Source organism: Rhinoraja longicauda, chromosome 6, assembly GCF_053455715.1.
Source record: "Rhinoraja longicauda isolate Sanriku21f chromosome 6, sRhiLon1.1, whole genome shotgun sequence".
In the NCBI taxonomy this organism is placed as follows: Eukaryota; Metazoa; Chordata; class Chondrichthyes; order Rajiformes; family Arhynchobatidae; genus Rhinoraja; species Rhinoraja longicauda.
This window is the reverse complement of record NC_135958.1, coordinates 68030759-68053574: the sequence shown is the minus strand read 5'-3', so window position 1 is coordinate 68053574 and position 22816 is coordinate 68030759. Positions and strand designations below refer to the sequence as shown.

The 22816-nt window shown below is 43.7% G+C and overlaps 1 protein-coding gene across 1 annotated transcript in view; it reads left to right on the top strand.

Moving 5' to 3' along the window:
- myo15b (myosin XVB) overlaps nucleotides 1–22816 on the top strand; it is a 149845-nt gene that overhangs the window by 5386 nt on the left and 121643 nt on the right. Inside the window, exons 3-17 of the mRNA XM_078401587.1 lie at nucleotides 1218–1281; nucleotides 1788–1897; nucleotides 2797–2871; nucleotides 3055–3151; nucleotides 4247–4350; nucleotides 4929–4992; nucleotides 5565–5678; nucleotides 9046–9207; nucleotides 12215–12328; nucleotides 13852–13910; nucleotides 15531–15654; nucleotides 16997–17092; nucleotides 18048–18179; nucleotides 20140–20265; nucleotides 21720–21797. Of these exons, the coding sequence (XP_078257713.1) occupies nucleotides 1218–1281; nucleotides 1788–1897; nucleotides 2797–2871; nucleotides 3055–3151; nucleotides 4247–4350; nucleotides 4929–4992; nucleotides 5565–5678; nucleotides 9046–9207; nucleotides 12215–12328; nucleotides 13852–13910; nucleotides 15531–15654; nucleotides 16997–17092; nucleotides 18048–18179; nucleotides 20140–20265; nucleotides 21720–21797 (1519 nt within the window). The remainder of the gene's footprint in view (nucleotides 1–1217; nucleotides 1282–1787; nucleotides 1898–2796; nucleotides 2872–3054; nucleotides 3152–4246; nucleotides 4351–4928; nucleotides 4993–5564; nucleotides 5679–9045; nucleotides 9208–12214; nucleotides 12329–13851; nucleotides 13911–15530; nucleotides 15655–16996; nucleotides 17093–18047; nucleotides 18180–20139; nucleotides 20266–21719; nucleotides 21798–22816) is intronic.

Genomic DNA, 22816 nt, shown 5'->3' with positions numbered 1-22816 from the left:
TGATAGTCAGAGAGTCTGATAATCTTAGTGTGATATTGTTTCAGTGAATCCAGTGAGGCTGAAATATTTATTATGACAATTATAATGTGAGCATTAGATTAGATTAATTTCATGTTTCAAGATCTACTTATCAGGAGATAAAAGCTTTGTTTTCTGCTATCTAATCAGATCAGATTAAACTACACATAAACACAATCAGGCCAGCTCAAGTACATTAGATAGAATGAAGGGAAAGGGAGAGAGTGCAGAATTTTAGGATTGCGCTGCATCACAACTTTCTGCAATTTCCTGCAGTCTTGGGCAAAGCTGATCCCAAACCAAGCTGTGATGCAACCCAACTGTGTACTTTCCATGGTACATCTGTAGAAGTTTGTAAGAGTCATTGGAGACAGTCTCCTGAGGAAGTAGAGCTGTCGGTGTGCAATCTTAGCTGCGTTTCAATGCAGTTGATCCATAATAGATCATTGGTAGTATTTAAGTCAAGGAATGTGAAGCTCTCAACCATTTCTACTTCAGCAAAATTGATGTTGATTGGAGTATGTACACCACCGTGCTTCCTGAAGTAGATAAATTCATATTGCTATGTTGAAGGAGAAGTTATTGGTTCAACACCATGTTACTAAGTTCTCTACCTCCTTCCTGTACTGCATCTCAACATTGTTCGTGATCCGCCAACCACAGTGATGTAATCTGCAAACTTGCAGCTGCAGCAAGAGTCAATTTGGTCACACACAGAGGATAGTAGCGGATTAAGGAAGCATCCTGCGAGGCACCGGTGTTGAGAATTATTATGGAGGAGGTGTCACATATCTTCACTGACTATAGTCTGTGGCCAGAAAATCGAGGATCCAGTGGCAGAGGGGATTGCTCACTTCTATGTCCAGGAGTTTGGAGATGAGTTTAGATGGGACTATGGTGATAAAGGCAAAGTTATAGTCGATAAATAGGAGCCTGACAGAAACATTTTTGTTGTCTGGGTGTTCCAGAGATGAGTTTAGGGCCAGGGTAATGGTGTCTGTTTGGACCTGTTGCGACGGTCGACAGAATGCAGTAGATCAAGGCTCTCTGGGCGTTAATGTGCACCATCACCAGTCTTTTGAAGCACGAGTTTCCACCCACTGACACAATTTGTTTTCCAGCATGTATGCAGTGACAGGTTGATGTTGAACACAGACAGATACAACACTGAGGCTGAACCTGTCCTTGTTTATTTGCAGGGAAGTATGTGAAAGCTCGGTTCTACTTTGTCTGAAGAGAAGATTCCACAGGGACATAAATTATGTGAGGACTGGTTACACAATTCAACAGGATGCTGATGAGTAATTTTTATATCAATCAGTATTTTATATTGTTGTCGCATTTTGCATCTCTTACATTGGTGCATTTACAGTCCTCCCTCACATTCACGCTTACTATTATCCCATAATATAAGAAAAGGTTTGCTTAACAAGTGCCTTCCACTCATTGCTTTTGTCTCAGTGTTTTGCCTCAAGTTTTTCCCTAGACTGTTTTTCCCCAAGACCGCTTTCTTTTGCTGTTTGTCAATTTCCAAAATAACTTTTAAATAGTTCTCTCGTTCACAATTGAAATCGCGTGAAAAATAATTTGGCTCCGCAGAATACAAATAGCGTTCCCAATTCATCAATTGCATTATATCCAATTAGCGGTATGGAAACAAGCAAAACTACCTGAATTTCCCTGAATATGTTAGACATTTATATTAGTGTGAGAATTGTGCTTTAGGTCGTGTTTTTGGCTGTGCTGATTCACTATCTCTCCTTTTACAGACCTATATTGGGAACATTTTGATTTCATTAAACCCCTACAAGTGTGTTGGGATATACTCGATGGACATCATCAAACAATACAAGAGGAAAGAGCTTACTGAAAACCCTCCGTAAGTCTCCTGCATATTCCCCAACATTGATAAAGGGCACTGGGACTGAGCATGGTTCAGTAACTAGTTGACTTGACTCCTTTGCAAACAAGTTTGGTAGCCAAGAGTGGGGGAAGATTGAATGGCACAACATGGGGAAGGGGGATGTTGAATGGAGCATTAGTCAAGTCAAAAGTGTTTTATTGTCATATATCCCGAAACGGAACAATGAACTTCTTACTTGCAGCAGCACAACAGATATGTAAGCATAGTGCGCTGTAAAACCCATAATAAATAACAAAAAAAAGTTATATATATATATATACAGTATAAGATCAGGAGATTGGCCACGTATTGGTGGGGGGGGGGGGGGGGGGGGAGGTTTGCAGCTGTTAGGGGGTGCGGTTGTAAGGGATCAATGCAATGAGGAGTTGTAAGCACCCAGGGTATGTGTTTTGTTCTCCTGCAGATGTCCCAAGTTGGCTCTGGGTGATTATGAGCACATTGTTCTGGACATTCCCAGAACATCATGTTCCACGCTCCCCAGTAATGTTCTGAAGGAAGTGTCAAGGTGAATGAAAATTTCCCAGCCAGCTCTGAGCTGGAGGTCATGCTGGGTTGGTACAAATGGCTCAGATGGCACTGGGTAACTTTCAGATTGGCCATCATTCAACTTGGGAATGGTTGAAAGCCAAATATTAAAATTTAAATTAGAGACTGCTGTCAAAAATATTACCACCTGATCAAATTTCTAGATGAGCAGCTCTTTGCCTGTCTGACAGCACCAAATACTTTTGAATTGTTGTGCTTAGCAACCAAACTGTAAACATCTTAATGGCGGATTGGAGTGGGAGATGTGTGGAATGTCAGTGTAAATGAGGGTCGGGGTGACTTGTTGACAGATGTCTTCTAATCCACAGACACATCTTTGCCATTGCTGATGCTGCATACACATTAAGCCAGAGCTGTGAGAGAGAGCAGTGTATCATAGTCAGGTGGGTGCTGCATACTGATGGCTTCATGTGCCTGTTAATCCTACTAGCTGTAAGATGCTAGAGTGAATCTGTGAGATTGCGGAGCACTACTGCAGTGACCTCGGAGTGTGAATGATTTGTATGCTTGGCAATGAGTTGGCATGATTTTGACTGATGGTGATTTTTCATTTTCTATCTGTTCAGTGGACAGAGTGGCTCAGGGAAGACGGAGGCGGCAAAACTGATCACCCGCTACCTAATGGCGCTTTACCAGGAAACCAGGGAGGAACAAATCTGTCAGGTCAGACTCCCCACATCCTGAAACTAAAGACAATGAATGTCTGCTTCATCAGAACTATGTAGCATGCACTCATGCACACACACTCACTAATAAGCAAGCACATACATGCAAGCAGGTGAACACATAAACACAGATACATGCATTTAAGAACTATACATGCACACATCTGCATGCACAGACATGTGTATATACAAAAAGATATGCACACACGTATCTAAATGCATACAACACATGTACATACACATGTGCATATATACAAGCACACACACAAATGTATATGCATACACATATACACACAGAAATGCATGTGTATATACACACAAATATTCACATATACACATAGTCATAAACATGCATACATATATACTACATACACACAAACACCCTCACACAAATACACACACACACACACACTCAAACACAAACACACTCAAACACAAACACACACACACACACACTCAAACACAAACACACTCAAACACAAACACACACACACACACTCAAACACAAACACACACACACTCAAACATACACTCAAACACAAACACACACACACACACACACACACACACTCAAACATACACTCAAACACAAACACACACACTCAAACACAAACACACACACACACACACAAACACTCAAACACAAACACACACACTCACACACACACACACACACACACACACACAAATGCAAGCTGGAAATGGAGAAAAAAGGCAATTCGATGCTTGAAGGTCAAATTATGAAATTTCTAGAAATACATTGAGCCAGAGAGAGCTGGTGTTATTGCATTCGAGTCATTCTGTGGTCTTGGTCAATCTCAGGGAAGGGTGGAGTATCTCCTTAATTTTACTGTTAATAGGACTGTGTGAGTGATTGGCATTAACAAGCCCACTGGTCCAATGCAATGTGAAGTTGGACTGCATGAGCTTTTCGCAGTTTTTGTCTTTTGCCTCATGCTCTAAATGGCTGCTTTCCAGTCTTTCCTTCAATGTACCAACTTGCGATGTTCCAGCTGATCACCGATTGCCCCTTCCATGTTCCTGATGGGTGAGCAAACAGATATGACGTAACCTGCACTCTTTCTTGCCACAGGCAGCTCAGGCTCTTCCCATCTTGGAAGCATTTGGGAATGCTAAAACTGTCCTGAATAATAACTCCAGCCGGTTTGGGAAGCTCCTGTGGATCCATATCCGAGAGTAAGTGGCTGGCCTGCAGTTACTTCCAGCATTTGCTGTTTTATTTGTGATCTCGATTGTTAGTTTGCAGTCAGAATCCCCACCCTTGCGGTGCAATCCATCCTTTGCCTTACTCCTTGGTATCGGAAGCACAACTTTCCCAAGTGTCAGAAAAATCGGAGTCTGATTGTCTAGACTTCATCAAAACATAGACAAAACCGGGCAGGGGGTGTTTGGGACCATGTGACGCAATAGTTATTTTTTATTATTATGATGCGGGACTAGAGCAAGGCTTTGTTTCTGTTTCTTCATCTCTTCTCATTTGTATCTTTAAATATCAGTCTTTCCCCTTGAGTCTGAATTCTATCTGCAAGGGGCTCAAAATATGCAATATGGCTAAGGTATAAATGGCCGTCATTGCAGTTAACAAAAATGGGATCATCCCAATTTACCATGTGTTGAGTGAAGTAATTAGCATCTTGGGAAATCTTCGTAACAAAGCCCAGTCATGAGTTCACTGCTGGCACGGTGATCACGGTGACTGGTCAAAATTCAAAACTGGATCATATGACTGAGCTGCGGCTTTTCTATGTTCCCAGTGACCTGGTGGTTGGAAACTCCATATCCCACTACCTGCTGGAAAAGTCGAGGCTTGTCTTTCAGGTAAGTGTTTAATATAGACCAGATCACTGCATGGTCACAGTTTCGTTATATTTGCGAATAATCCCTTGGGCACTCTGTCACAATGTGAATGTGTCTGCAAGTGTTCCCCTGTCACTCTGTGACAGTGTAAGTGTGCTGTGTCACTCTGTGACAGTGTGAGTGTGCTGTGTCACTCTGTGACAGTGTGAGTGTGCTGTTGCTACTCTGTGACAGTGTGAGTGTGTTGTTCCCCTGTCACTCTGTGACAGTGTGACTGTGTTGTTCCCCTGTCACTCCATAGGAGTGTGAGTGTAAGTGTGCTGTTGTCACTTTGTGACAGTGTGAGTGTGCTGTTGTCACTTGGTGACAGTGTGAGTGTGCTGTTGTCACTCTGTGACAGTGTGAGTGTGTTGTTCCCCTGTCACTTTGTGAGTGTGAGTGTAAGTGTGTTGTTTCTCTGTCACTCAGTGACAGTGTGAGCGTGTTTCCCCTGTCACTTGGTAAGAGTGTGAGTGTAAGTGCGTTGTTCCCCTGGACTAAACTAATTAAGAAAGTGGTTTGTGGAATACTCTGTTGCTTCCTGTATCCCCTAGGCCCGGGGTGAGCGTAATTACCACGTGTTTTATGAGCTGTTGGCGGGTCTGGACGAGGAGCAGAAGCAGGAGCTGAGCCTTCAGGAGGCAGAGACATACTTCTACCTCAACCAGGTGAGGTGGTGCACTCACATCCCGCTTTTATTATTTCAAACATAAACTTTATTCATGAGGTATATATGCAAAAAACATAAAACAACACCTAGCGTTCTTCACATTCATAGTAATGATGAAAATTAAATTAGCAATGTAAATGAAAGTGGGGTATGGATATGCACTGGGGAAATCCAGAGCTTTAGGGCTGGGTGATTGATGGGAAAGTTACAATGGTGGAGCAAAGGAAGTGGTGAACTTGCGAGTGTACATAGATTCTCTAAGTTCTCCACACCCCCGTGCTAACAAAATGGAGTACAGCCTTCATCAGAGCTGCTGTATATTCAACGGGAAGTAATTAAAGCGAATGGTTACACGGTGGCACAGCAGTTAGTGCCACTTCCTCACAGATGCAGGGACCTGAGGGCTATCCTGACCTCCTGCGCTACCTGTGTGGAGCCTGTACCTTCGCCCTTGGTGCTCTAGATTCCTCCCACATCCTAAATGTGCAAGAACTACTAGGTTGATTGGCCACTGTAAATTGTCTGTAGTGTGTAGATGAGAAGTAGAAACTGGAGACATTGATGGGAATGTGAAGAGAATGAAATGGATGAGTGTAGGATTTGTGTAATTGGCTGCTTGATGTTTAGTGCAGACCTGGTAGGCTGAAGGGTCTGAGTCCATGCTGCATGACTCAATGACTCCCTCTACTTGTAGGCTACTTGGCCTTTCATGGTGGTTGGCAGCAAAACATTCAAAGGGGTGTTGATGGAGAGTGAATAAGTTGTAGGATCAGAGGAGATAAGGAGAGGGGGAATGGGACTGATGCATTCGCTCTGCTTGGAGCTAGCAAGGACACAATGCACCAAATAGCCTCCTGGGTTGTCGTAAAATCAAGTTTTGTGGAAAGATAAACATGAGAGGGTTTCATCACTTTGGTAAAGATAAGTAATTTGTTAGTAACAGGCGTCCTTGCTTGCATTGTGAATTGGCCCAAACTAATCACTCCAGGTCAAATCCCAGAGGGCATAATTTTTTATTTTGTGGGTAACCAAAAAATTGTAAATCTCAAAACTGAAATTAAAACAGATATGGTGGAAACATTCAGCAGGTCAACCAGCAACTGTGGAGAAATATTTAAATCTTTTAGGTAGAGGAACTTTCAGCAGAAAATTTCTCTCTCCACAGATGCTGCAGACCTGCTGAAAATATTGACAGCATTCTCATTATCATATATCATTTTATGCACTTAGGAGCCATACCGCCTTTGACTCCTTTCCTCCACTCAGTTGGAACATGGTGTTATACCAGCTCTAGTTTTGATAGGTTGCCTTGCCGTAGTGTGCATGAGGATATGGCAAATCGGAATTATTTGCTGCTGAAACTCTTTTCCATGGTCTTTGTAACTTCCCATGCTTCTAAGGTTCGATTCCCACAATCTATAAACTTGGCCCATCCAAAACCTTGTTGCACATATTCTAAATCACATCAAGTGCCACTTCTACATCTCCGCTGTGCTCCTTCAATTGAAATGTCTCCTGGTCCAGCAACCTTTGATGGTAAAATTTTCTGTATTATTTCCAAAGTCTCACCCCACATCATTCCACTTCTTTAATTACTTCCAGTCCTACAATCCTCATGTTCTTCTGGCCTCTTGTGAAACTCAACTTACCTCAGACCCTCACTGACAGCTAGGCCTTCAGCTGCATACCCAAGAGCCTCTAAAATCTTCTAAACCTTGTTGCAACTCTTACTTCAAGAAGCTCATTAAATCCCAACTTTTTGACTGGACGTTTGAACACCTAATTTATCACGTGGTTTGGTGTCAAATTTTGCTTGGGAACATTGGATTATGGTAATTCTTTTTGGTTGTTCATTAGGCCTCCAATGCGTTTGTGAGGCAAATTATTTACCCATAGAGTCATACAGCATGGAAACAGGCCCTTTGGTCCAGCTTGCCCATGCCAACCCAAGATGCTCCAGCTACACTAGTTCCACCTGCCTGCATTTGGCCCTGTGTCCCTCTAAACCTTTTCTATCCACGTACCTGTCCAAATGTCTTTTAAATTTGCTATTTACTGATGTAAATATAATTTGTTGAGCGGTGTGGTGCAAACCTCAATGCTCTACCTCTGCTGTTGGGCTATTCTCCTCAAAACTATATCTGCCAGTCCTGAGCATTTCAATTCACCACACCATCCATTGCCCTTTGAGAGTGATTGCTTCATATTTGCAATATGCTTTGTACAAGGAAATGAGTCTTGATGTCTCTCATGTAGAGTGTTGCTCTAATTTTAATAGTGCGCATTCCTTCTTCCTCAGCAGAAAAACTAATTCGATTCACTTTCATCAAATCCATGTATAGTTTTAAATGTCATTCCTGGTGGAGTATTTTGCACGGAGGTTCACAACCACCCAGAGTCTGTGCAGTGTTGGACTCCAGGCTTTCATTGCCAGGACATTGTTGCAGCTTTGTGAATCCTACAGCCTCCACTTTAATCTTCACTCAACAAAAATGAAACATGTTACAAATGGATCGCAGAAATAAATTCTACTCAGACCTCTTGTTACAATTCTACATCTAGTTTCTATCTCCTCACATAGACGTGGAGAGGGTGGGGAGAGGGTAGTTTGAGTTTGAAACACCACTGGTTTGGAGATTGTCCAATCTGAGACTCTACATTTTGAAGGAAGTGGAATCAAAGGAGTTTTTTTGGACATTTATAAGGCAATAAATTGCCTTCATTACCTATGTGAAGCTAATTATTTCAGATGAATGGGTCAGAGAGAATGGGACATTTTGCAGGACAACATTTGTTTTGAGTGTGAGATGATTCTTGCTTACCGAGATCCACGTTTACAATATCAGGAGGGAAAATATGGAGAACTCATTCTTCCAGGTGGTGGAAATAAGAACATTGGGAAATAATTTAAAAGTTAGTTATATAGGAAAGCTTTTCACACAAAGGGTTGCAGAAAGGTCCTCTCCTTATGGAATCTGTAATCATTTGATGCTGGACTTGCAGAGTGTGGGTCAACTAGAACACCTTGCAACATTAATCAGGATCAAAGCAATCTCTGAGACTTGTTTTGATCTACTCATATTCTTCTGCACAATTGTCTTCTCCAAGGTGATTATATATCTCAAAGTAGAGTGTGAAGCACATGGCAAGGCATCACAAAGATGTGTGACAACCTGGATGGAGTTGTCAGTCCTTCTGCACTCATAACTTTCCATGTGCTAGATTGTATATGTCCTTGGATGTTGAGAACCACTTGAGGATTTTGGGAGCAGCCAAGATTCTCCTTGTCTCTGCTGCATCTGTCATGCAGTTGCTGATTAGCTGACTGTCTGTAGTCCTGAACTCCATTTCTGATTCTTGGACAGGGTGGAGTATGTGAGATCTCCAGCAAGAATGAGCACAAAGACTTCATGTGTTTGTTGCACTCTCTGGGGAGAATCGGGCTGTTGGAAGACCAGCTGATGTCAGTGTGGTCTATCTTGTCCTCCATTCTGCAACTTGGCAACGTCTGCTTCACATCCTATGAGGTAGGTCAGAATCAGAATCAGAATTGCCTTTATTGTCATCCAAAAAAACATGTCTTTTGGACAAAATTCCGTTACCCACAGTCCAACAATAAGAAGCAATAAAAATAAAGCAATAACACACACAATCACAAACCAACACAAAACAAAAAAGAAAAAAACATCCATCACAATGAGTCTCCTCCAGTCACCTCCTCACTGTGATGGAAGGCCAGAATGTTTTTTCTCTTCCCTGCCGTCTTCTCCCGCGGTCAGGCTGTTGAACTTGCTGGACGGTTTGACAAGTGCAAACTTAGAATGATTTCCACCATCACTGAAGTGCTGGTATGGAGTAGTTTTGGTTTACTGCAAATGCCGTTCATACACATGATGAATTGTTGTCTTCTTGACTTCTGACTTTGAGCATAACACTGGGCAAGATATGTTAAGAGAATGAAAATACTTGCATTTATTGAATGCCATTCATGACTTCAGCGCTTTGTAACCAATAAAATGTTTTGGAAATACAGCTACTGTTGTATTTTAGGAAGAATTATAAGCAATTTACATGCAGCACAGACAGAGAAAATGACCAGCATCCCTGTTTTGGGCTGTTGTTATTGACTGTGATACAATTATTAGACAGGACACTGTGGAGAACTTCATTGCCGAGGACTTTATTAAGGCTAGCCAGAAGAAGACACTTCCAAACTACCATCAGCCCATCTCCTGCAGCAGCAGAAGATCTTACAAGATCTTACACTCTCACCCACTGCCACTCCACTATCAGACCCCATCCGTCCATCCTTGGCCTGTACTTTGGAAAATTACACCTAGCTGTGATGGAGAAGGTGTCAGAGTACACTATCTGGTGTTTGTTCCTCAAGTGTTAGCACAACATTTATCTTGAACAAGTTATAGATTGCAATCATGATGATGGAGGTGAATTCCCTTCGTTGGTAAAAGGGATGGCAGTTCACTGCCAGATGTTCCAGATGGGGAGAGCAGGAGTTGGAGAAGGCCATCATGTCCCTGCGCTGCAAAGAGTTCGCATGAGGCAGACATCACTGCCTCTCCTGTTTCTTGATGACATTGTCCAGTCCCTGTGATGGATCAAGAAACCTTTGGGCTAGAGAGCTGGGGGTGAGCCATGTCTCTGTACACAGCATTCCCGCTTGGTCTTCTGCTCAAGGATACGACTGTCAGTCAATTTGACCTAACTCAGATGCTAGAAACAGGCAATTGGAAATGAAGATGGATATCTTTAGTATAGTTTAGTTTAATTTAGAGAAACAGCCCCTTCACCCCAATGAGTACAGGCTGACCAGCGATCTCCGTACACTAGCATTATCGTACACACGAGGGATAATTTACAATCTTTACCGACGCTAATTAACCTACAAACCTGTCTTTGGAGTGTGGGAGGAAACGGAGCACATGGGGAAAACCCGCGTGGTCATGGGGAGAACGTACAAACTCTGTACAGACCGCACCTGTAGTCAGGGTTGAACCCGGGTCTTTGGCTGCTGCGTCATTGAGCTGCCCAATCTGCAGGACAGGAAAATATAATTCTTATTTGAATATCTTATTTGATTATCAAATCATCACTAGCAGCAGGAAACTAACCAATCTCATCCATTCGGATAATGTCTAAAGGTCTCCACACTTTCCAGGCACACACCTAGTTCCTTCAGCTGATTCCAGCAACAACCCCACTCCAGAGCTCATGCAGAGTGAACTGTGGAAAAATGCGACTAGCCTCCATCATCACAAGAATCCGCATGGATCGAATGCCAATTGCATAATGTCTAGTGCAGGATGAACAACATGAGGCACAAAACCAATGAACAGAATACAAACTGTAGTCTGAAGAAGGGTCTCAACCCGAAACGTCACCCATTCCTTCTCTCCTGAGATGCTGCCTGACCCACTGAGTTACTCCAGCTTTTTGTGATACCTTCGATTTGTACCTGCATCTGCAGTTATTTTCATACATAGGTCGGGCATTCGTAACCTGGGAGTAGCCTGCATAGGATTGCATTTAATGCTTGCGTGGTCATGCGTGGATTGTTACATGGAGGAAGTGTGAGAAATGCATTAAGCTGATAATTTGCATTAAGAGTTTGGATTCATTGCAAGACAAGGCACAGACCTCAGTCTGCAACACAATTAGACTGCCCAACTAACCATCAAGTTTTGTTAAAGTCTATGATTTCATTCTATTGTGCGCATGCTCCATGTAGATATTAAACATAGCGCTCGATGTCCATGTTCAAACCCCCACTCTGTAGATATCATTTGGCCTCTTTAGAGCATGGTGCCTGGTCAAGAGCTGCTTCTCCTGGCGTCAGCTGCCCCCTGCTGGCAGTGGGCACACAGGCGGACTCCAGTGTGATTGGCAGCAGGTGCAGCTCAGGAAGTGCTTGGGTGTAGCAGTAGAGTTGCTGCCTTACAGCGCCAGAGACCCGGGTTCCATCCTGAGGTGAGGACTGAGATGAGGAAAAACTTTTTCACCCAGAGAGTTGTGAATCTGTGGAATTCTCTGCCACTGAAGGCAGTGGAAGCAAATTCACTGGATGTTTTCAAGAGAAAGTTAGATTTAGCTCTTTGGGCTAAAGGAATCAAGGGATATGGGGAAAAGGCAGGAATGGGGTACTGATTTTGGATGATCAGCCATAATCATATTGAATGGTGGTGCTGGCTCAAAGGGCTGAATAGCCTACTCCTGCCCCTATTTTCTATGTTTCTGACTATGGGTGCTGTCTGCATGGAGTTTGCACGTTCTCGCAGTGACCTGTGTGGGTTTTTTCCGGGTGCTCCGGTTTCCTCCCACACTCCAAAGACGTGCAGGTTTGGAGGTTAATTGGCTTGGTAAATTGTAAGTTGTTCCTAGTGTGTGTAGGATAGTATTAGTGTGCGGGGATCGCTGGTTGGCACAGACACGGTGGGCCGAAGGGCCTGTTTGGGCGCTGTATCTATAAACTAAACTAAAGACATTGATGTGAGACTGACCCTATGGGTTGTTTCCTAGGACGGGTCCCAGGAGCTGGCTGTGATAGTGAGTCACACGGAAACACGGATTGTGGCCAATCTGCTGCAGGTCTCATTGGATACACTCAACAGCGTCATCACGCAACGAATGACGGTGAGTAGCAAACAACACAAGGACAAACCAGCCACCATAACTCCTGGGATTGGAGACTCCATGCAATACAACAGGCGTATGACAGGGCCTGAAGAAGGGTCTCGATCTGAAACGTCACGCATTCCTTCTCTCCAGAGATGCTGCCTGTCCAAGCATTTTGAGTCTATCTTAGGTATATGACTTGTTATGATAGATACACGTGTTTTTTTTTATGGACACAAGGAACTGGAGAAGCTGGGTTGCAAAAGAGACACAAAGTGCTGCAATAACTCAGCGGGTCAAGCAGCATCTCTGGAGGCCACCTGTCCATGTCTTCCAGCGATGCTGCCTGACCCACTTAGTCACTCCAGCACTTTGTGTCAGCTTGTCTTGTTTTATTTTACATCTGTATTCATGGGTATGACATTGCCTGTGATTTGCAATAATGGGTAGTCTGTTTTTATTCTTGTGTCTATCTACACATATGTGTTTCTCAGGCTGTCAATGTGTCTAACTGTCCCAGGAACTGTATTTATATATAGATGTAACCCCTGTGACCCTGGATTGAAGTCCTCCCAAATCTCTTCCTTTCGCCTGTTCTGTGATGTCAGGAAACAATATACTCTCCCATTTTCCTAACTCTAAGGATTCTCAACAACAGAATCTATGAACGTCAGCAATGTTTACCACCACACCTTGCTCCCTTTGCACTCATAAAGCCATTGGGCATATCCATTAACTCCACCCAAGAGTTGGCTAAAGGTCAGGAGTAACTGAGAATTACTTGACACTTGCAGAGTAGAGAGGCCTTTTAAGCTCTTTGGAGTTGAACTAAAAGACGTTCAGTGACAAATTAAGGCAGTTATGAAAAGGATGGTTTGGTGTAGGGGCCTTCATGTTGAACTTAGTACAATAGTTGAAACATCATGCTACAGCTGTACAAGGCTCTGCTGAGACCACACATGGGAATATTATGCTTGGTCTGGTCACTTAGCTGCAGGAAGAATGTCATTAAGCTGGAAAGTGCACAGAATAGATTCACAAGGATGTCACTGGGACTGGATGGGTTGCATAATGAAGAAAGACTCGATAGGCTGGGTTATTTTTCCCAAGTAATGTTAAAGAATCATCAGGAGAGCAGAGTATGGAACCATAGCAGAGTATGGAACCACAAGAGGTGGCAAAGAAGTAGAGAGGGGGATTGCGGGAGTATAATGGGTAGAATTGCCTACACATTCTCGGTACCCCTTCCTTCCCTGCATTTCCAAGTGTCTATCTAAAAGCCTCTTAACTTGGGGATGGAAGATACTATTGTATCTTCCTCCCCCACTACCCCTGGCATCATGTTCCAGGCATCCACCATCCTGTGTGAAAAGAAAACATTCCTTGGGCATCTCCTTTAACTTTACACCTCTCTTCTAAACCAATGCTCTCTAGTCTTCTATGTACATGGCCTCTAGGTTTATACATGGCCACATTTCAATCTAGTAAGAAGCAATTGGTGAAATAAAAGATGTTTCATATTTGCCTTTTGATCTTTGCAGGAGACCAGTTATGACCGGATTTTCTCACCTCTGTCTGTGGAAAGCTCGATAGATGCCAGGTAGGTATCTGCAGCTAAATTTCTAAGATGCCGATGTCTGCAGCTAAATTTCTATGTGTGGTTCTGTATCAATGCACTTCCCTCTGGCATTCTTCACTGGCTTTATGTTTTATGCGGAATGATCCAGCAAGAACCACTCCTCTGCCTTACCTTTCCCCGTCCGTCTTTCCGTTTGTAAACATGTTTAGTAACTCCAGCTTTCCAATCTTTCCACATTACAAATTCCATCAACTCTGGAATCACTTCTGCACCCTCTCCAGAGCCTTCGATTCTATTCTAAAGGGTGGCACCAGAACACAGAACCTCATTTATGGCAGAACAAATGTTTTATAAAGGTTCATCATGTCTTCCTTACTCTTGCACTCTTCCTTTATAAAGAAACCCTAGGATTGCATGTATTTTTTTATGACTTTCCCAACCCTTCATTCCTTCTCTCACCTCACTCACCTTTCTGGCAATCAAATCGTGCCTCGATTGGTGTACTTGCTAATTAGCGATGGAGCCGCTTTCAACTAGCCCATGTGTTGATGCGGCCATCTCTCTGAAAGTGACGTCATAAGTAATGAGCTGGTGAAGAAACCTTTTGGCACATTGACCTTTATCAGTCAGGGAACTGAACACCTTGCATCCAGGAATATATGGAACCTTGTTCTGCACATTTTTTTCAGATGGATCTGTAAATTTGACGCAATACTTTAATTGCATGTGGTTATTTGCATCAGCAGCTGACCGGTCTTATTGAATGTTCTTCCTTTGTTCATGTATGTGCACTGAAACCTGGCTTTGATCTTCTTAGCCTACTGCCCAAAATCTTTGTTTCTTATGATGCGATTTATCTCTCAGATCTTCCTGCATCTATTGTCTTCTTCTCAATATTACCTTTCAGAGCTCAACCACCTGCCAATTTAATTGAAATCTCCGCCCCCCCCCCCCCCCCCCCCCCACCCTCCGCCTTCCCCACCCACCCACCCAACACCAGTGAATTGTTCCACAGGGATGTTGGTCCCAGCTCTGCACATGTCCCATCACTTTCTGAACTAGTCCCAATGTCCCAGGAGCAAGGGTAGCCAAAGCACTAGAACACCACCGCTGGAAGTTGCCCTCCAACTCACACACCATCCTGACCTCGAAATATATCACCATCCCTTCATCGTGGCTGGGTCAAAAGCCTGGAGCCCCCTCCCTCACAACATTGCAGGTATACGCACACCTCAGGGACCACAGTGATTCAAGTTGGCCACTCACCACACCTTCTTAAATGCACCTTCTCAAAGTGGGCGACACAGTGGAGACCCAGGTCCGATCCTGACTACGGGTGCTGTCTCTCTGCCCTCCATCCTGGATAGTCAGCCTCTCCCTTACCACTCACACTGATGGCCAAGTTCACCTTCATTCTCCAGATCACCAGTCTTCCCATTCTCCTTGGGTTCCCTGGACAAACCCTACCATCTCTCAAGTTGCTGATCCCTACTCACTCCTAAACACCGAAGGCTGCCATTCACTTCCTCTCTCTGCATCTTTATTCTCTCCCTGTCCCCTCTCCCTGTCTTCCCCTTCTCTTTTGCCTCCTGCCGATGGTTGATTGTTAAGATGCCAGTAGTTTTTGTTTGATCTACTCAGGGACACCATTGGCAAAGCCCTCTACTCACTGCTGTTTGACTGGCTGGTACAACAAATCAACGAGTGTCTGATGCCAGCAGAGATGGACAGTTCTGTGGGGGTTGTAGATATCTATGGATTTGAGGTAAGCTTGTGGAGGTGTGGGGGCTTTGAAGCTAAAAAGGGCTTCATAATAATTCAGGTTATAGTGTTGCATTGAAGCTTAATCAAGTCAAGTCAAATGTATTGTCATTTGCACAAGTTCAGTGAGGTGCACATATAATGAACATCTTACTTACAACAGCATCACACTACATAGACTGAGACAATACACAAAAACATAAATTATACATTAACTACACGTAAGTTATACAAGACAATGAAATTAAAAAAGACTGTGCATAAACAAGATTTAATGGTTCAATGCTACTTTATTGTCATGTGTACTTAGGTGCAATGAAATTTCTTTATTGCAGACAGTTGCGTAAAAATCTAAATAAACATAGGCACAATCGTACTTAAGTACATGAGTGTAAGAATGGTAGAATCTTACTGAGGCAGCACACAGGGATTGCCAAGTTTCTGCTGCCATCTTATACCCTTCAAGCTGTTAAAAGTGCAGAGTCTTAACTTGGCCATAAAGGCCCATTGTCCTGGCAGCGGCAGTGGCTGGCATGGACAGATGATGTTGTTGATGTTTTCCACCGCTGCTCAGTGCCGTGCAGGCCACGTCCAATCCATGAGCTCAACCACTTGGTGCGGTGCCTAATCCAATCGAGCCCCAGGCTGCTGCAGGGCCTCCAGAGGCCCACTCCACTAATGCCTCAATCCAAACAGAATAAGTCTTTCACACTGAGTGGCAGGTGCCTGGAATATGTTGCCAGGGGTAGTGATTAAGCCAGATAATGTCGTAGTGCTTAACAGGCTTTTAGGTAGGCACAAGGATGTGCAGGGGAATGAAAACATAGAAAACATAGAAAAAGTGGGTGCAGGAGTAGGCCATTCTGCCCTTTGAGCCAGCACCGCCATTCAATATGATCATGGCCGATCATCTAAAATCAGTACCCTGTTCCTGCTTTTTCCCCATATCCCTTAATTCCTTTAGCACCAAGAGCTAAATCTAACTCTCTTGAATACATCCAGTGAATTGGCCTCCACTGCCTTCTGTGGCAGAGAATTCCACAGATTCACAACTCTCTGGGTGTAAAGTTTTCGCCATGAAGATGGCTTTATGAAGATGGTGGGGTGATGGGATGTAGAGCCAGTGCAGACATGTTGGACTGAACGACCTCCTTACATGTTGTGACCATTTTGTGAGTGTGATAATTACAATGATTATTGTATAAGATTCCTGAGAAGAAAGCGGTTTGGAGCATTGCTACTGGGGAGGAATCTGTGTTCATTGTGAATGTTTACGTTTGGACGTGTGTGCTTTGCACGCTGTCTTATGGTAACAGGGTTGTTTTTTTCTGTGCGCATGTCCTCAGGATCTGGGCGTGAACAGTTTTGAACAGTTGTGCATCAATTATGCCAATGAACAGTTGCAGCAATTCTTCAGCCAAGCAGTGCTTTCACAGGAGCAGGTAATGGCTCCAGACTAGGACACAGCGTCAAGACTACTTCAATGGCCCATCCGTAGTTCCCTGTTACGTTGACTTCACTGCTCCTTTCTCCCACCTGCAGATGAACTGAAACTGGGCCACTGCTTTCCACTCCTGCACACCCAACCCTCACAAACGCACTGCCCATTTCTATCCGCCCATCCCTCTCTGAAGTACACTGCCTCAACTCAATCCTCACCACACTCTGCTCCATTTATCTCCCACTTCAGCCTCCTCCATCTCAAACCCATTCGCTAAGATGATGACATCCTTCTTCATAATTGTTGCAATGATCTCCCAAACCCATCACACTCCATCACCTCCTCATCCAACACATTCCGCACCACCCCTCAATATCTCACCACACTTTCCACCCCCAGATCTCAGTGGACCTCACTCCTTTCCACCCCAATGCAGACCATTCCCTTCCACTTTTCCCCACCCACTGAGACTAATAACTGGAGACTAGCGATGGCAAACTCTAAAGAATTTGGGGCTATTTCCAAAGGAGGAATTTTGACATAAGGTTCTAAAATTATGAAGGAATGTGATTGAATGAATTACTTACTCCAGCAGTAAAATGGCGAGGGATTAGAAGGAATGTCTTTGCTTCAGGGAATGCAAAATATTGCACTTTTCAGAGGAATTTAAACATACCAAGGTATCAGGAGATGAGTGATGATTGGGGTCCATTTTGGATAGCTCTGCGAAAGAACAGCATTGTGGGAAATGTCGTTCTTTAGATGAGATGTGCGATGAACAGCCTCCTTCTGTGCTATGACTCTCTGTGGTTCTCCAGCTCTCAGATACACCTGGACTACTTTCATAATTTAACCAAGATTCTGAATTATCACAAAACCCCTTCAGATTCAAACAAATTGCTAATCCCTCAAAAGACCTTTAAGACATTTAACTTTTTTCCCTCCATAACCCACAGGAGGAGTACTCTCGGGAACAGATCGGTTGGGCTTTCGTTCCTGTTTCTGACCGACAGAACTGTTTAAACCTCATCACTGCCAAGCCGTATGGAATTCTTCGGATCCTTGATGATCAAACCAGCCTCCCCCAGGTTAGATGGACTTTGTGTCCTCTACCTCCGGACCTTCCCTTAGGCCAGTGTGGTGGTCATTTAGGAAGGGGCTAAAACTACCCATAGCTCTCCCCTGTCTTTCACACGGAACAGGGTCCCTGCTTGGTCTTGCCTTCTCTCTGTGCTTATCCACACATCATCTTCAGGCGAGTCTAAGATATTCACTGTCTTCCACATACGTCCTCCTTTAAGTGTTGAAACAAAGAACTGCAGATGCTGGTTTATACCAAAGGTAGACACAAAGCGCTGGAGTAACTCAGCGGGTCAGGCAGCATCTATGGAGAAAAAGGATGGATGGCGGAAGGGTTCAGACCCAAGACATCACCCATCCTTTTGCTCCACAGATTTTACTCAACCCACTGAGTTACTCCAGCACTTCGTGTCTAACTTTGCCTCCTTTAAGTGATCTGCCCGCTCCTTGCTGGTGGTGGTGAGCTGTCTTATTGAACCACTGCAGTTCTTGGGATGCAGATATACCCATTACGCGGTTCGCGATGGAGCCCTCCCCATCTAGCCACAGCACCACCCAAACTCGACCAACACAGTTACAATGGTATCTGTACAACAACATAAGATGTTGCCTAAGTATTGTCGATCAATCATAGAAATTGGCTCAAATCCAATCGCTTGCTTTCTGATGCCTAGGCTGGCTGCTGGCTACACAAAGGCTTTGTCCAAACATAGAACAAAGTGCGGAATTCCAAAAATCCCCATCCAGCAGCAGACTGCCAAGGCGTCCTCGTTGAGACAGGAATCAAGGAGAATCTCTTCACAGGGGAATCATTCTTCACCAAAGGATTGCACAAACATCATGGTTATTGTAGGCTAAGCATCTCAACCCATATGACAGCATTGCCACAGTTCCTCAGAGCAATATCCTCGGCCCGATCATCTTCAGCTCTATCATGAGTGACCTCTTTATAAGTGAGGGTTATTGCTGATAATTACGCAATGATCATCATTCCTTGGATTCCAAGTTGTGTACATTGGTTTGGTTCATTTTTTTAGTTTATTATTACTGTCACATGCACTGAACTACAGTGAGAAACTATGTTTTACTAACAATTTTGACAAATGCCACCATAACTGAGTTCACCAGGTGGAGCAAAAGCGAAAGGAAACAGAGTCTAGAACATAGTGTTATACCTACAGGGAAAATGCAGATTAAAAAAACATGCATAGGCCCCAATCAAGTAGATTGGAATATTGGGAATTCATCGCAGGCATAAGAAAAGTCTATTCAAGAGTCTGTTAACGTTCAAGAGAAAGATTGGCAGATTTTTGCATTTTAAAAGAAATGGAGTTGATGTAGGAAAGTGGCGCTGAGGTAAAAGATCAACTCCGTCCAGTCTTACTGAACGTTCAAATTTGTTTCCATGAAACAGTCTGAGCAGCCACCTATGAGCATGGGCATTAGATGTGCTGGACACTGGTATTGGTGATAGATGACACGGGGGGGGGGGGGGGGGGCAGCTGGTAGAGTCACTGACTTGCAGGTACAGCAACTACCTCCTATGTACAACAACTGTCTCGCGGGTAGAACAGCTGCCTTGCAGGTAAAGCCACTGCCTCACAGATAGAGCCACTGTCACTGGCAGAATCACAAAGAGCCACTCGTGTGTTGTCAGTGCAGAGTTTCTACCTGTGACCATGTGGGTTTCTCCTGAGTGCTCTATTTTCTACATCCTCAAACCATGAGGGTTGTTTTTTCAACTGGCATCTGTAGTTGAGTGCTAGAACTTGGGCAGAACTGTGGGGAACGTGGGAGAAATTTAAGAAATGGGACTAATGTCGGATCAGTGTTAATGGGTGTTGGTTGGTCAAGGTGGACTTGGTGGGCTGAAGGGCCTGTTTCTGTGCTGTATTTCCTTATGCCTTTAACACACTGTGATAGTTTATACTGTCATGAACCGTAACTGATTTATGTTTTTACGTTAAGGCTACAGATCACACTTTTCTTCAGAAATGCCATTATCAACATGGCAACAACCCTTGGTACGTGAAGCCCAAGTTGCCTCTACCAGTCTTCACAATTAGACATTATGCCGGTGCAGTAACGTACCAAGTGAGTGAAAGTATTATCTCAGTGGTATTTTCTGCTTTAGTTCAAGAACTGCATCTAACTCAAGTTGACAATTACTATTGCAAAGTATTTGAAATTATTCCATCCGAGGTGCCATTGGCCTGACATTTTGAGGCTGGGGAAAGAATGTGACCAATGTCCTACACAGGCATTGGAGAACCTCCCACTGCATCTCCCATCAAAACATCTAAGGTAGGGCAGGATTTAGAGTGAAGTTTCTTTCACAATGTCTCATATACTCATAGGGAAAAGATGTCATGGATTGGAAGCAGACTAAAAGTGTTCCATCAAGTATGGATTATCAAGTGTCTTTATGGCTATTCCGTGCTTTAATTGTAACATTACTGTCAAACAAAATGATCAGTGTGACTCAGACTAAGGAATGTAGACTCTCTCCCATGAAGCACATGAGTGGACCATATGACTTTGTCCACCTGCTTGAGGCAGGTGTCAGAGTACACAGAGTTTGCATATTCCCCATGTGACTGCAAGGTGCTCAGGTTTCCTCACATTCGTAACGATGTGCTGGTAGGTTAATTGGCCACAGTAATTTGTTCTTATCTTAGGTGGTTGACAGAAGAATCGGGGAATAGGTGTTGATGGGTAGTGAGAGAGAATAGATTACAGGGAAATAAGTGGGGCGATGGGGATTGTTCTGAGAGTTGGTGTAGACATGCTGGGCCGAATTCTGTCATTCTACCTTTGTAAGTAAATATGAGAAATGTCCCCTAACCGGACTCTCGGAGGCTTTTTGCTGCTTTTGTAAGCTATTGTTGATCCCAGTCACTAGACCTACTGTGTGTGCAACTTCCTCATCAACACTGAATACTGCCTGTTGAAGCAAGACTATTGCACCCAGCACATGGATTGTGCTTCACATGATCACTGATTCAATCAGTAACATTCAATGTACTCGATTTGTACTGGTTGATGTAAAGATCGTCATTATTCAGCTCCAATACAATACAATACAATACAATACAATATATCTTTATTGTCATTGTACAGGGGTACAACGAGATTGGGAATGCGCCTCCCATACGATGCAATAATTTAGTTAGTTTAAACAACAGCAACCCAACGAAACAAATTGTAACAGTTTTAAGACAGAATAAAGTGCAAGTAGATCTGTGCCGGTTCACTGTGCGATGTGACCATCCGGCTCAGCAGGACCGGTTCATAGCAGCTATGGCCCTGGGGATGAAGCTGTTCCTGAGTCTGGAGGTGCGGGCGTAGAAGGCCTTGTATCGTCTGCCCGATGGAAGGAGTTCGAACAGACTGTTGCAGGGGTGTGAAGAGTCTTTGTGGATGCTGGTGGCTTTTCTGAGGCATCATGTGTTGTAGATGCCCTCCAAGTCTGGTAGCTGTGTTCCGATGGTCCATCTGTTCTACCAAACATATTACACAAAATTAAGCAACCCATTCCTTTCACACAGGTCCATAAATTCCTGGACAAGAACCGTGACCAGCTCAGAACCGAAGTGATGGAAATCTTCATACACAGCAGGAATAAGGTTTGTGATGAACAGCTCAGGAGGGGGAATGGGGAGCTGGTGATGATTTGCATCGACACCTCGTCTTATCAGTATAGTGAGAGGGCACCTGGTTTTAAGTCCTGAAGAACTTCTATTCTGAAGTTTTCAGATAAAAGTGGTGTCTTCATTCTTCATACCAGTCTTTTTCCCAGGGCAGAGGATTCAAACCCTAGAGGGCATTGACGTAAGGTGATAGGGGAGAGATTTATGAGGGTCCTTAGGGGGAACTTTTCACTCAAGGGTAGTCCGTGTCTGAAACAAAACACCTCTATATTATTTACTTTAATCACTCCTTGTGGGAGCCATTTCCACATTCTCACCATTCTGAATCCACTTTTGGGTGCCTTGGTCTTGTATTGATGGTCTTGTATTGATGGCCAATAGTTGTGATCTTGCCCATATTCCCAGCATCCACTTTAAAATCCCAGCATCCACATGTAAACCCGTACATTTCAAGATATTACCTTTGTAAATCCACCCTGCACCCATTCCAGTGCCTCATTATCCTTTTCATAGAATGGTGGCCAGAACCATACACAGTACACCAAGTGTGCACTCATCAAGGATCAATATAGGTTTTGCATAACTTTCCTATTTATCAACTCTTTTTGTCCAGAATTAAATCCGTGTGTAGGTTGCTTTCTAGCTCAGTCTTTTGTGATTGGTGTTTTATATTCGAAGGTCCCTTTGTTTCTCCACTTTATTTGGACTTACACTTAACAAGATAAGAAGTGACCACTATTCCTCCTACCAACACGTACCAACACGTGCTACCTAACATTTATGTGTTAAAATTTATTTGTCGCACTGTAAGTTTATTAATATCCTCCTGTAATTTGTTTCAGCCTACCTTAGTGTTGACTATTCACCCAATCCACAATATGGGTTATCCATAAATTGTGAACAATGGAGGTCCCAGCACTGATCCTTGTGGAACACCACTGGATATCATCTTCCATTGTGCACTTGTTGCTGTGTGACCTGAAGCCAGCCAATAA